We start from the raw sequence: 14,022 nt of genomic DNA on the forward strand, positions 1-14,022 counted from the left end.
AGGTTTCTTTGACTTTTTTTCTTCCTTTCCTTCTAGTTGTTAAAAACGGAAAGAAAACACACTGTGCAATAACTAGAGTATCCTGTTATGTGAGCAGAACACATTCACACCTCACACTCCAACAGCACACCAGACAGGAAAACAAACAATGAGTCTGCTAGGACTACCTCCAGTATATCACAACTGTAACAGAAATGGACAAAGCCCTCTATATGCAATACAAACAGACAGATTAAGATGTAGCTATATGGACAATTCTACAGAATTTGCATGTCAAAGTTGTAAATTTTTTTTTTTTTTTTTTGTATTTATGCAAATATCCAAGGCACATATTTAGTGCACAATAGTGCAGGTAATTTTACTGTATTTTCAGAAAGTTTTTAAATACTTGCCTTCTCCCCAAATTTGTCACTGTACCAAAACACAGTAATAATCATTTAATTAGAAGGGTTTTATTGACCTATTTACATCTGAATTGTAAATATTTTTTTTATTTTTTGCTATTTTATCCAAACTTTTTCAGTGGTAAATCAATTAAAAATTAATTAAAAAAATATTTCAATTGTAATCTATGAGATTTGTTGTATTTTGAATCCAATTCTTCTTTATAAAGGCAAAAAAAAAAAAAAATTATCACCAATCCTGTAAAATGTACTATGTTTAATACAGCATATTTAGCTGTATTCATATAGATAGATAGGTAAATAGATAAATAAATAAATAAATTAATTAATAAATAAATAAATAAAAGGCTGTAAAGGAAGAGCAAACGGGGATCTATATGTAACCTAGAGCAAGACAACTTACGTTGCTCACATGTGGTTTTGTCACTGCTGGAATAAAAAGAAAGCATAATTGCAGAAGAAGAAAAATATGCTGTAGAGTACATGTGGAAAAATATCAAATCAACTAGATTCATCTGTAGAAAACTTGAATGGTGAATGAGATTAATAGGTTATGTTTATATGGTTTGCCACTAGGTGGCAATGTACACACATTTTTGCAAATATAATTCCCACGTTTAAACCTGTTACATTACTGCTTGCAAATGTGAAACGTAGATAACATAAATGTATATTCGTAATATCAATTTAGGTTTGTAACATTACAGCGACAAACAAATAATGTGTTTTGATCATAAGAGTTTTGGCATATTTTAAAAGGGCAGCGTAAGCAAGAGAAGATTCAAGGAAGATTGTCTTCGTTTTGCCTCGATTGTTTTTAAAGTTCAGGTTGGCTTTTCATTTCTTTTCAGACCCAGAAGTAAGCACAGAAAAAGAAACAATGCCATTGTCGCCTTTGTCTGTGTGTGTAGGTTGGTGCTTGGCAAAGCCACTGAGGCCTCAAATTACCAGAGTAGTAAAGTAAGTAATGGCTCTTGTAATGTGCGGTGTGTGGATAGACAGATGAACCGGAAACGGACAAAATACTTAATATCCACCACAAATAGCTCACTAAGGTGCCACTGATAGGCTAACTGTTTTTCCCTTCTCAGTTTGTTTTTTAACCAGGCAGGTAGTGAAAGAAGCAGGCGCGCTCCCGAGAATGAGAGAGAGAGAGAGAGAGAGAGAGAGAGAGGGGTGTGTGTGAGGTGAGCGAGGTGAGTGCGCGCGCGAGAGAGAAACTGAGAGTTTGAGTCACATCACTGGCGCTATCAAAACTCGCCAAGTGTTTGCCCTCGACTATCCTTGAAGCTTTTTGAAGGTTTGTTTGCCTGGAATACAAAGGGAACATTGTTGATTTAATTTTTTCTCTTCTTCAGGGTTTAATACCCCACCTAAACTCTCTCTGGAACATTTAGGCGTCGCGATGTCTTATTTATTTTCCTGCACTTGCTGAGTGACAGAGAAACGACACAGTACCTACGTCTGACTGCAAAGGGTGAGTTTGTTAGTTTCTTCTGTATCTTCGTGATTCTATGGACTGATTTGCAGTTTTACAATAGGCTATTTTTGTGGTTTGTACTTTATTTTATTGTGGCTTATTTATATTAATTGCCTGTGCTTTGGGTTTTAATCCGTTATGGAATTACGAGATCATTGATCTCGTTAGTTTATAAATATGTTGGTGAAAATACCACGATATTTAGACGCTAATATGTTTTATTTTGGGGGTTGTTGCAAATGTTTTACTGCGGTTTAGTAATTCCATTATGGATATTAATCCATTCAGATTCATCTTCTGCTGTCAAACCGTAAAGCCGTTATATTTAAGCACTGAAGAGAATCTTTGTTCACCTGCTCAGGTGAGACGCCCAGTCAGTCGCAGACACGAATGCCTGTCTGTGCTGCGATCTGATTGGTGCGTTGTAACGGACTGAATTATGTGATTGGCTGAAACGGCTGTATGACAATATGAGCTTGTTAAATAACATGGATAAAATATCGAAAAGAACCAAAATGTATTTAAACCTTGCTAAAATGTTTCATTATAATACAAAAAATATAATATTTAATCACTACATTTTAGATGTGTGGAAGCACTATATATTTTGGTGAATTGTGTGTTGAATATTCCAATAGACTGTATGTTAAAGCTTATTTATTATTATGTGAAGCTATTTATTATTTACTTAAAATTTCCAAAGAAAGAAGGAGCTCTCTCTCTTCCTTCGGCTTTCTTCCTTTTATCAGGGGTCAAAGAAAGAAAGAGCATAGTACTGTATGTAAATAAAGTACATGAGTATACACTGTAAAGTACTACAAGGAATACAAAGTCTATGAATTCTCTTTACTGGAGCTCTTTCCATGTGAGAAAACCATACAAGCCAATTGACTTAAAAGGCTTGAAAAATAAAGAGCCTTCCCCTTATTTCATTTCTGAACTTGAAATAATAAAGTGCTTGTTGATTTGTCTTATAAATTGACATATTCTTTACATGGTAGAATATATATTTAAAAAAAATGTTACTCTCAAAAATGTAATCCTCTACTGGAGCTTGGCTAAAAACCAGAACATTAGAACCCTAGAGAGAGTTTTAAACATCCAGCAAGTGAACAACTCACAGACCTTGAATGCATGTTATGTTTCTTTTTAAGGCCCTGCGTGGTGTTCATCAATTTAGCCACCTTTTACGTTGTATGCCTGTGTTAAAGTTGTAATTTTCAAAGAGAGTTCTTCAGGTGCGAGAGTTGAACAAATAGAAATGTATTTACTAATATAAGTAGTCTTTATCCGTCTGATATGAAAGCAGCTGGCTTCAGTAAAGAACAAAATTTACTGTAGCAGTTCCTGAAACTGATTTCTGTAAGTATCGATTAAGTAATGAAATCAGTATAATGTGATCAAACAGACACAACCTGTTAACCATGAATGGTCTTATCATTTGGTAACAGAGATTGTGTTTACAATTCATTGGAATTCAATTCATTGTGGTTAATCTTCACAACACAATAGAAAATATAATTGGTGTTTTTAATATACCTTTCTTACTAAGTAGTAAATCAAACTTCAAGGTTTCTAAGAGCTCTGTATGGTCCATTTGTCATTTGTATATTTTTCACTGATTCATTCTCTTTCAAGTTTTGAAAGTGGAACTAAGAAAATCAATATTCTTTAAAAGTAAAATGAATGATTAACAGACACATCTGAATAAGCTCCAAGTTTAGAAATTACTGCTCTTAATGATTAATGTCTGCTCTTAAGGTGCGGTCACACTAGATGAATAAGACCCATTCAGGTAGTGAATCATTTTAGAGCGACCGAGTTCACAACTGAATTCCTCATTCTTTTGGAAAGTTTCTGATTCGAAATGAACCAGGAACCTGTAGAATGATGTACACTTTAGGTTTGAGAGATTCAGATCAGTCTGTTTACTGCCTGTTTGTTCATATCACAACAAATGTTTGAAGTTATTTACAATAATTTATAACAATTAAAGAAAACATTAAGATATTTAACAATTTTTTTTTTTTTTTTTTATGTTCGATGAACCCAACATTTGTTTCCCCAAATAGGCAGAAATGAGCAAGAAAAAGCAATGAGAGCGTGAATTTGAAACAAATCTATATTAAATAAAATTTTATTAAAATTTATGCATTTAGCAGATGCTTTTATCCAAAGCGAATTACAGTGCATTCAGGCTATCGATATTTACCTATCATATGTTCCCGGGGAATCGAACCCCCAACCTTGCGCTTCATAGCACAGTGCTCTACCAATTGAGCTACAGGAACACCTTTATTAAATACAACAGTAAAATACCATAGTTACATACACTGCCATTTAAAAGTATAACGTGTTGTAATGTATTTGATCAATACATCAAAACCACTATATTGTAAATTACTATTACAATTTTTAAGCTTTTTTTCTATTTTAATATATTTTTAAATATAATGAAATTCTGTGATTGCAAAGCTGAATTTTCTAAATTGTTACTTCAGTCTTAAGGGTCACATGATACTTCAGATATCCATTTTAAATGCTAATTTGGTGCTCAAGAGACATTTCTTACTGACTTTGAATGGTTATGTAACTTAAATCTTGATTGAATGTAATTGTATTGCCCATAATCATCACAATGTCAGAAGTAAATTTGCATGCTCAAAGTCTAGATGGTCCACACCTTTAGAGAGCAAGCTTAATGGCCAGGGTGGGCCCCCTAGTGAAGCATGAACCTGTGTGACATTTTAATGGCTTTTTTTATTGTTAAGATCTTGACGTTGTCACTCCCTCACTGTGTGTGTAAGGAGAGGATTTTGAGCTATTATCTCTCAGTATCTTGTAACACTTAATTGCATGCTCATTCTGCTTTTCTCTCCTAGAAACATGGATCACCTCAGCTCCAAATCTCAACGTTTTCATCTTCTGCTCTCCATTGCTCTATGCGTCTTTCCTGGATCTCTGGCCCAGACTTTAAACCCCAGGGGCTGTGGAGATAATGTGGACTCCTTGTATTATAACCTCTGCGACCTGACAGCAGTCTGGGGGGTTGTGGTTGAGGCATTTGCAGCAGCTGGTTTGGTGGCCACCCTGATTCTTCTGATCGTGCTGTTAGCCAGCCTTCCCTTTGTCACTGACAGGAAGTGGCGCAGTTCATTGGGGCTTCATGCAGGCTTCCTCATCTTCACATTTGGACTGTTCGCCCTCACATTCGCCTTCATCGTTGGAAGAAACTTTGCTACCTGCGCGTCACGCCGCTTTCTTTTCGGTGTGCTGTTCGCTGGCTGCTTCTCTTGCCTTCTCATGCAAGCTGTGAGGTTGAACATACTGGCCAGGAGGAACTCGGCGCCCAGAGGTTGGGTTTGGTGCTTGGGGGCTCTGGGGCTCTGGCTGGTTGAAGTTGTCATCAACACCGAATGGCTAATCATTACTATTGTACGATACCCAACTAACATCACTGGAAATCTGGCTTCTGCTTCCGCTGTTCCCTGTAATATCGAAAACCAGGATTTTGTCATGGCGCTCATTTACGTTCTAAATCTACTATTGGCAGTCGTGGTGGCATCCATACCCATATTGGCAGGGAAGCACAAGCGTTGGCGCAAAGATGGAGCCTTCATCTTGGTCACAGGACTGCTTTCGGTGGGCATCTGGGTGGCGTGGATTGTCATGTATGTGTATGGGAACTCAAAGCATGGTGGGCCGACATGGGACGATCCCACATTGGCTATAGCATTGGTGTCAAACGCTTGGGTGTTTCTGCTGTTCCACACGGTGCCGGCAGTGTGTGGTCTGAGTGAGGATGATGAAGATGCAGCTGTTGAGGAAAATCTGTATCCCAGCAGAGGGTACGAGACCATTCTGAAGGATCAAAGTGTACAGAGCATATATGTGGAGAATAAGGCCTTCTCTATGGATGAGCCCAATGCAGGTAAATGCAAGCTTTTGAGTTTTTACTCCGTTCTTCTTAACCTTATCATATTTGCTTTGAAGTTATATTACTTTACAAGTTAGTTTACAAGTGTCTATAATTGTTATCAGGAAATTTAAGCGTTTTTATGAGCATCAGTCTGATTGGAACCAGATAATAAAAGTTTTTTTTAATTTTTTTATTAGGTAAGGCTTTATATTTTTGTCCAGTTTTTAAAAGTCATCGCCATTGCATATGCCAAAATTTGTACACTACCGTTCAAAAGCTATTTTTTTACATTTTTTTAAAACCTTAAATCTGATTCATACCGAATTTATTGTATTAAAATACAGTAAAATAGTAATATGTTATTTAAAAGTAAACTGTTTTGTATTATAAAATATATTAAAATGTAAAATTTTCCTGTGGTTCAAATCAGTATCCTCAGTAGCCATTAGTCCAGTCTTCAGTATCACATGATCCTTCAGAAATCATTCCAATATGCTAATATCCTATTGTTATTATAAATGTTGAAGATATTTGTGTTGCTTTATCTTTTTGTGGAAATAGGGATACTGTTTTTCAGTATTTTGTAACAATGTAAAAGTCTTTACTCTCACTTTTGATTAATTCAAAGGGATAGTTGAAAATTGTCACCCTGTTGTTGTTCGAAACCTGTAAGACCTTTGTTTATCTTCGAAGCACAAATTAAGATATTTTGATGAAATCCGAGAGCTTTCTGACCCTCCATAGACAGCAATGTAACTATCACATTCAAAGCACAGAAAGGTAGTAAGGATATTGTTAAAATGTGACATCAGCGGTTCAACCTTAGTTTAATGAAACTGCGAGAATAAATGTTTTGTTCAAAAAAAAAAAACAATTATAATAATGACTCCTTAATAGTTCTTTCTTGTCTTCTGTGTCAGTTTTCAGTGTGCGTTCAGTGTGCGTTCATGCGAGTACAGCGACGTCTTGGTACTGTTGTGAGTTATCGTATCTTTTTGTGCCTTGAACGTGTCAGCGGGCTTTGCTGTCTATGCAGGGTCAAAAAGCTCTCAGATTTAATCAGAAATACCTTAATTTGTGTTCTGAAGATGAATGAAGGTCATAGGGGTTTGGAACGACACAAGGGTGAGTAATTAATGACAGAATTTTGGGGTGAACTACCCCTTTAATGCTTACTTTCTGAATAAAAATATAAATTCTTTCCTTAAAAAATCATACTGACCACAAACCTTTAGCTGCTATTTGCATTTCACATATGCAATACAAGTTACCTTTATAATATATCTGTGCAGTTTTGCATGTTCAGCATAAATATTTACATAGCTAGTTAAAAACAAGTATTTCTTCAATGTGGAAGTACTGTAGTTGACCTGTAAGAGAAAACTGGCTGAAGCCAACTGTATATGCTGACAGCCACTACTGCACCACTCACGGATATGCTGAGAAGGATTATGTTTCATCCGGCCTGAAATATTTCATAATAAAACAATGTCTGAAATCAGGATTTTGTTGGAAGAAGTTTCTGTTTTAACGTTTCATGTAAATATTGTAGGCTGTATTGCTGGGTGCAAATGTTCCAGAACTGTAAATGGACCCAAACAGCATGAAAATCATTCCATTTCCAAGAATGAATTCTGAATTCCTAACTCTAATTACTATTATGGATCTAAAACGTCTTGGATGTTGTATACAGCAATGTAACTTGTGCTGTTTCAAAAGCTCCATGCAGTGATTCAGAATCAAACTAAATGTGCCAGTTATATACCGCAGAAACCCAATATGTCTGTGTGTGTTAACATGCGCTGAGAGGAGAGGGAGTGTGTGACTTTGAGAGAGGACAAAGCTGCAGAACATGCTGGAAACAGGGCTGAATTTCACCGATAATTGCTGCTTACCCACCCGAATTTGATATGCTGATGTTTGAATCCACTCAGTCAAATATCTGATCGTACCGCACTGAACACGCTGTTCATGCGTCCTCTCTTCCTCTCTATCCCTGTCTTCTCTCTGTCTGTTTGTCCCTGTCGATGTCTCTTTCTCTCTTTGTCTTTGCACCTGCTTGTTTCCTCCAGCCAAGCATGCAAATGTATTTTACCTTTTGATGTCCATGAACTTGCACCCAGAGTTTCCATGCATTTGCACATTCAGAGCTATGGGTCAAACCTTTCTTTTGTAGATCAACAATATCCAACTGTGTTTGCTCAACCAATAACTTACAGTACGGTCACATTTATTCCGTCATCTATCAATGGCGTGGCGTACATATAACATTTCCTCATCTTCTTCAATATTTGCATAGCAGCTGTGGTTTTGTGATGTAAAAGGAATGCTTCTGTTCGTATTGAAAAGGGAGTGCTGGAAAGTTCAGGAATCATATCTCATTAGTAAATGAACACCAGGAGCAAAATGGAGGAGCTTTCCCACCCTGAAATGAGTCAATAGGAGCACACGCTACTCCTTTCTGACTCTCTGTAGAGACCCTGAAGCGTGTGTTTACATAAGCATGTCTCCAAGGAGACTGAGGTGTGGCAACAGGATCATCAGCGTTAGGTATTTCACCGAGCAAGAGGACATTTCTGCCCAACTGCATCATTTAATTCTTATCAAACCACACTGTGTCATATGCCATCGAAACGAATGTAATATTGTGGCTAAGATAACGTGAGATATTTGCTAAGTGATTGCGATAAAATATATCTATTTATAGCGTATATCTAGTTTTCATGGAAACATAATATTGTTTTATTGTTGCTATTGTCCTCCAGAACAAATATGAGATTTTATATATATATATATATATATATATATTAGTCACAAAGTCCGTATATTTTTTTGTTTTGTTTTCATTTATTTGATCAAAAATACACTAAAAAACATTAATGTTTTGAAACATTAGGGATGGATATATATAATATAACATTTTATATATAGTTGTAGTTAACTGTATTTAAATATCTAAGTTTGGTTTCAACGTAACAGTCATAAGAATCTGAAATACATTTTAAAATACTGTTATACAGGGGGAAATAGGTTGTTTATCCACATTTATCGCATGTAGCAGCTTTATAATTTTTTTATTGTCTTGTGTCTATATGGATGTCATGTTTGTCACACACAAAGGTGTTCTCAAGTCCAAACAGCTAACCTTCTTGTTTTAACATTGTTTTCCCAGGTAATAAGCCTGTGTCCCCATACAGCGGCTATAACGGCCAACACCGAAGTTGTGTTTACCAACCGACAGAACTAGCCATCATCACCAAAGGAGTGGTCAATGTGAGTGCACCTATTTTACTATTGATTTGAATATGCATTCAACCACCAAGTCTTGTGGCCACTGTTCACAATCAAAAATACACAAGAAAAAAATCAGACAAATTTTCCACTAAAAGTCCACAAGAGAGCCGTATGTATGTATGTATGTATCTGTTTTGTAGACCCAGTGTTTTTGTGCATTTGTGTGTTCACCTGCCATGTCTATTTGGACTGTTTTCGACTGTAGCCACAGATGGAATCGTATGACAATATAATTCCACGAGCATCCACAGGCACTCCTCCCAGAGCCCAGAGCGGCCTCACCAACTCTGCACAACTTGATGATATGAGACAAATATATACAAATGTATGTGGAGAGCATTATTGATGCTGTCTTCATTGCTGTGGGTCTCTCCAGACTATCGCCCTTTCACTTTTAATTTCCTTCCTTCCATTTCAAAATGCATGCATACTGACCTAATAATCTAATTGATTGGAAAGTTTTCTTCAGTTTTGTAAGGGTGCTGTATGAATATATATATATATATATATATATATATATTGTTGTTCATTATGTTTACCATTAATTTGGTTAATTTGATGTAAAAAGTGATGTTTTTGTTGCCTGTAAATGCTATTTGTTTGATTGACCGATACTGTAAATCTGCATATTACTGATTGTTAGATGAAACAGTGAAAATTAAGCCCATAATCACCCACACAAAACATCATCATCTTTCCTTTTGGTGAAGAGAACAGAATCTGTCCTTAAACTTTTCAAATTTCTGGGTCTTCTAATGCCTCTCTCTCTCTCTATCTCTGTCTCGTTTACATGTGTCCATGGGGAATTCTTTCTTTTTCAAGATCTGATTTCATTCCTAAAATACACTTGATGATACTTTAACCTTCTGTCTGGAATGGGGGAATTTGAAGGCCATTTTTGTCTGTGTTTGTTTGTGTTAATTTTTTTACTTTCTTTTTTTTCTTCTTTTTTCTTCTTTTTTTTTGTAAGGTCTGAGAGGGTGGAAGAAGGATTCAGATCTAATAAACTAAACTGTATGTCTTCTGGCTTTTCATTTCAAAAATAATTTCAGTTTTTTTTACTCACCTCTGTGACGGAAGGCATCTGTTTGTATTCTTATTGCTACTTATTTCCTCTTTCTGTCAGAGTCACTGCTACAAAATCATGTTTACATTAATACATGTATTATTATTATTATTATATTATTTATTTCTTATATTTTATAGCAAAATATATGCTCAATATTGTTATGTGATTATTATATTATAATGTGATTATTTGTAATTAGTTTGACTTAATCCGCACATTTTAAATATTTATTTCTTCAATTATATTTATTTGTATTTTTTTTCTTAAATTCACATATATATTTATTTTTTATTTAAACAGTATTTTTTTAGTGTCATTGAAATCCTTTGTTTTAGTTAGATTTTCCATTTAAAGTTTTAGTAATTTTGCTGTTTTAGTATTTAATGCATCAAGTTCAACCAAAAAAAGGACATTATGGCTAAAATAAATTGTTTTAAGTGTCATAAAGTTTTGTAAGTTGCTTTATTTTTTATTTTTTTTAGTTGTTACAATATGTTATTGTATATACATAATATAATATTTCCTCTGTTTCTCACTGTAGGGAAATTTCAACAGAAGACCCCAGTGATCAGCTCACACCGACTTATTTTTTTCTGGTGTTTCTAAATTAAGATTTGTGATTTAGTTTTTATTTCCATCTCTATGGTCGACTACACAGACCAACTTCTGGGAACTCAGACTAACTGAGCAACAATTAGTTGGTTTGCACCACTGAAAGCCAATGTGTTGGGTTATCTCAACCGCTGAAGACATTGAGACATTGTACAGTATGGCTTGGTTGTGCATGGGACACATTAAAAAGATTAGTTGTACCAGTGACTGTATAGACTACTGCAATGCTACCAGCTGTGTTTACTAAGAAACACAGACCAGCAAAGGACTGTAAAATAAACATGTGCTTGTTTTCTGTCACTCTGTATAAGGAGTTCTGAAATGCTGCTTCTACCACTGTAAACGTAGGTGTAGCGACACCATACATATGCCTTAGCTTCAAATTACATATATAAAATGTGCAATCACAAATGTTTTGGTGCAGAAAAACAAGACTGATTATTTCTTTTCTTTTTTTTTTTTCAGCTTTGTATTTATCGTAAGTGTAAAGTATAATTAAACTCAATCTGAACAGAAAACCTTTTCAAACCAAATGCAAATGTTGTGTTTGTTGATGTAGATATTAAAATTTGACAGAATGGGAAATTCATGGACATTTATTAACTCATCGTGCTCTAGTTACAAAATGGCTTTCCATGTGAAAAATACTATTTTTGGATTCCGTAATGGGAGACTGTTTGTGAGTGTGACCTTGTCAGGATAACTTGCAAAAGGGAAGTTAGTCGAATGGAAAATTCCCTTCACAGTAACTAGTGATGAGATTTCCATAGGCACTGCTGATAAGTGTCTCAGTATGTCAGACTGAGCTACAGGGTTCCGGATGAAGGGCTGTTAAAGGTAGCCATTGCCTCAACACCTCACCAAAACACAGGTGATTGTATTTTGCATCATTGTACCTGTATTAGCAATTTTATATGTGCACTACCTTCCAAAAGTTAGGGGTCATTTCGATATTTTTAATGAATACATTTATTCAGCAAGGATGCAATTAATTAATTAAAGGCATTTATAATGTCATACTATAACTTTCTATTCATCAGATTAGATTCAACTTTATTGTCACTGCACATGTAAGGTACAGGGCAACAAAAATGCAGTTAGCATCTAACCAGAAGTGCAATAAACAGTAAGTACAAAAGGTCTACAATATACTACAATATAAAATACAATAGATTATGTAGTATTATGGACATAATTTACAGATTTTAAATACTATTAGCATGATATACAGATAGGTATACTATGAACATACTATACAGATGGATTATGTAAAAGTGTATGTACACTATAGGCAGGACTATAAACACATGAACATAATTTACACTATTGCAATGGACAGTAAAGTGCATAGAGAATATATTTCAGTGTGCAAATGGATTATTCAGTGTTCCTGGATGAACAGAGTAGTGCAAGTAATAACAAGTTACTGTTTGTAAATTTGTTAATAACAAGAAATGTTTCTTAACTTGTTTTAATATTACTGCTTTTATTGTATTTTCAAGCAATTAAATGCAGCCTTGGTGCAATCTTACTCAGACCCCAGACTGGGATCTGCATTATCAGCAAATACACATCTCATAAACTGTAAAAAAAAAAAAAAAAAATTGCTACTCGGATTAACTTAAGTTATTATTTTTAAGTCAAGCACAAACACTTGAAACAACACATTATAACTTATTCTGATGTTGAATTTTCAGTTGTGATGCCTAAGCACAGCCTTAAAATCAAAAACTCTCTAAGTAAACAAGTAAACAAAATATAGACTTTGTAGTATGAGCAGATTCATAAAAATTACAAGGCAAAAATGCAAAACATTTTTTAAAGATGCAAAAAGAAAAAAAAAATCAGGTTGTCCTCGGGTAAATCATGCTGAACGGTGCACTTTTCATAAAATGAGTTTGCAAATTAAGCATAACCGAATGTTCTGTCCATTTAATCACAGCTACTCAAAACCGTTTTTGCATATACATTGTCAGTGGTTTTCTCTTCCAGTAAATGTTCTCAGTACGCAAATGTACCACCAAATTATTTTATGCTTTGAAGTTATGAATACATCTCAGCCACCTAAAACCAAAAGATGTCACAGTGTATGTGTGTTCTTTAACTCAATAAGAGTCAATGGGGTCCAGTGTTGTTTGGATCCCAACATTGTTCAAAAACCATCTTCTAATACAGGTTTGGAATGATTAAATGACACTTTTCATGTTTTGGAGGCAAACTAATATTTTTCTATCCCTGCAATAATGTACTGTCTACATTTCACACAGGATCCTCCCAAGATACTTTCACAATAGAAACACTAACTTTCCTCTCAGTTTTATGGTATGAAACATGATTTAAGAAGTGTCTGTAGTTTCTCCACTGTCTCTCATCAAGTTCACCCCGGCTGCCTTCTTGGATGTCTTCCCTGCAGCCCGTCCCGACCGTGTATCAAATGTTAAGCGCTGCCGGTAAAATCTAGATGCTGAATCTATAGGTAATATGATAAGAATTTTCTCCTCACATTGAGAACATCGTGAGTATTTAAGGAGAAAGAAGACATAAAAACCTGTCCTTGAGACACAAGTGTCCTTTCAACAGCATGGAATTAATGTTTGCGGCTGTTTGTTATTCTATTCCAAAAGAACATTTGGCACATTAAATGAGTGAGTAGGTGTTATGGATGTATCAATTTTCCTCATTTCCGCCCACTTGGCTAAATTATGTAACATATCTTATGTAAATTACAGAACCTGTTTATAAGCTGTTGGCCTCTGTGTTTTAACATGAGATGAACCTTTACTTTAACAACTCTTAAAACACGGCAATTTGATTTGATAGTGCCATCTGTCAGAATCAGACATTTTATATGAGAAGAATTATTTAATACCTATTTTCTGCTTAAAACTTTTCAAAGAATGTATATTTCTGAGCTATTTAATTGAAATTAAATCTAAAACTATTAAAAATATTCTTGCTATCTGAAATCTGTACTGAAACTGAAATAAAAATAAATAAAAAAAAAGCACAAAAAGCTACACTATTACTAAAGCTACAGCTATTACTAAAATGTAAAATTAAAGTGAAAACTGAAAAATAAAACTCTAATCGTATATATAAATGATTAAAAAATCACTGGTATATATAAATGATAATCAGTGTATTTTGGGGAAAACATACTAAAATATTTGTCCATGAGCAAATAAATATTTAAATACTTCATATTGCACATGGACAAATGAAAGTGATATGTTAAACATTTTAC

At 34.7% G+C, this 14,022-nt stretch overlaps 1 protein-coding gene across 4 annotated transcripts; it reads left to right on the top strand.

Annotated features, from left to right (window-relative positions):
• Positions 1-1,563: 1,563 nt before the first annotated feature.
• On the top strand, positions 1,564-11,363 carry gprc5c (G protein-coupled receptor, class C, group 5, member C). Of its 4 annotated transcripts, none has more exons than XM_052570406.1 (6): positions 1,564-1,704; positions 1,802-1,881; positions 4,767-5,815; positions 8,976-9,076; positions 9,303-9,422; positions 10,708-11,363. In XM_052570406.1, the coding sequence occupies exons 3-6, from the start codon at positions 4,771-4,773 to the stop codon at positions 10,732-10,734; spliced, it is 1,293 nt and encodes a 430-aa protein (XP_052426366.1). In that variant the 5' UTR covers positions 1,564-1,704; positions 1,802-1,881; positions 4,767-4,770; the 3' UTR covers positions 10,735-11,363. The 4 variants fall into 4 exon arrangements, with proteins under 4 accessions (XP_052426366.1, XP_052426369.1, XP_052426368.1 ...); XM_052570407.1 differs by adding an exon at positions 10,068-10,111 and having other exon boundaries at positions 1,577-1,881; XM_052570409.1 differs by lacking the exon at positions 9,303-9,422 and adding an exon at positions 10,068-10,111 and having other exon boundaries at positions 1,576-1,881.
• Positions 11,364-14,022: the final 2,659 nt, after the last annotated feature.

This window comes from Carassius gibelio, chromosome B12 (assembly GCF_023724105.1).
Source record: "Carassius gibelio isolate Cgi1373 ecotype wild population from Czech Republic chromosome B12, carGib1.2-hapl.c, whole genome shotgun sequence".
NCBI lineage: Eukaryota > Metazoa > Chordata > Actinopteri > Cypriniformes > Cyprinidae > Carassius > Carassius gibelio.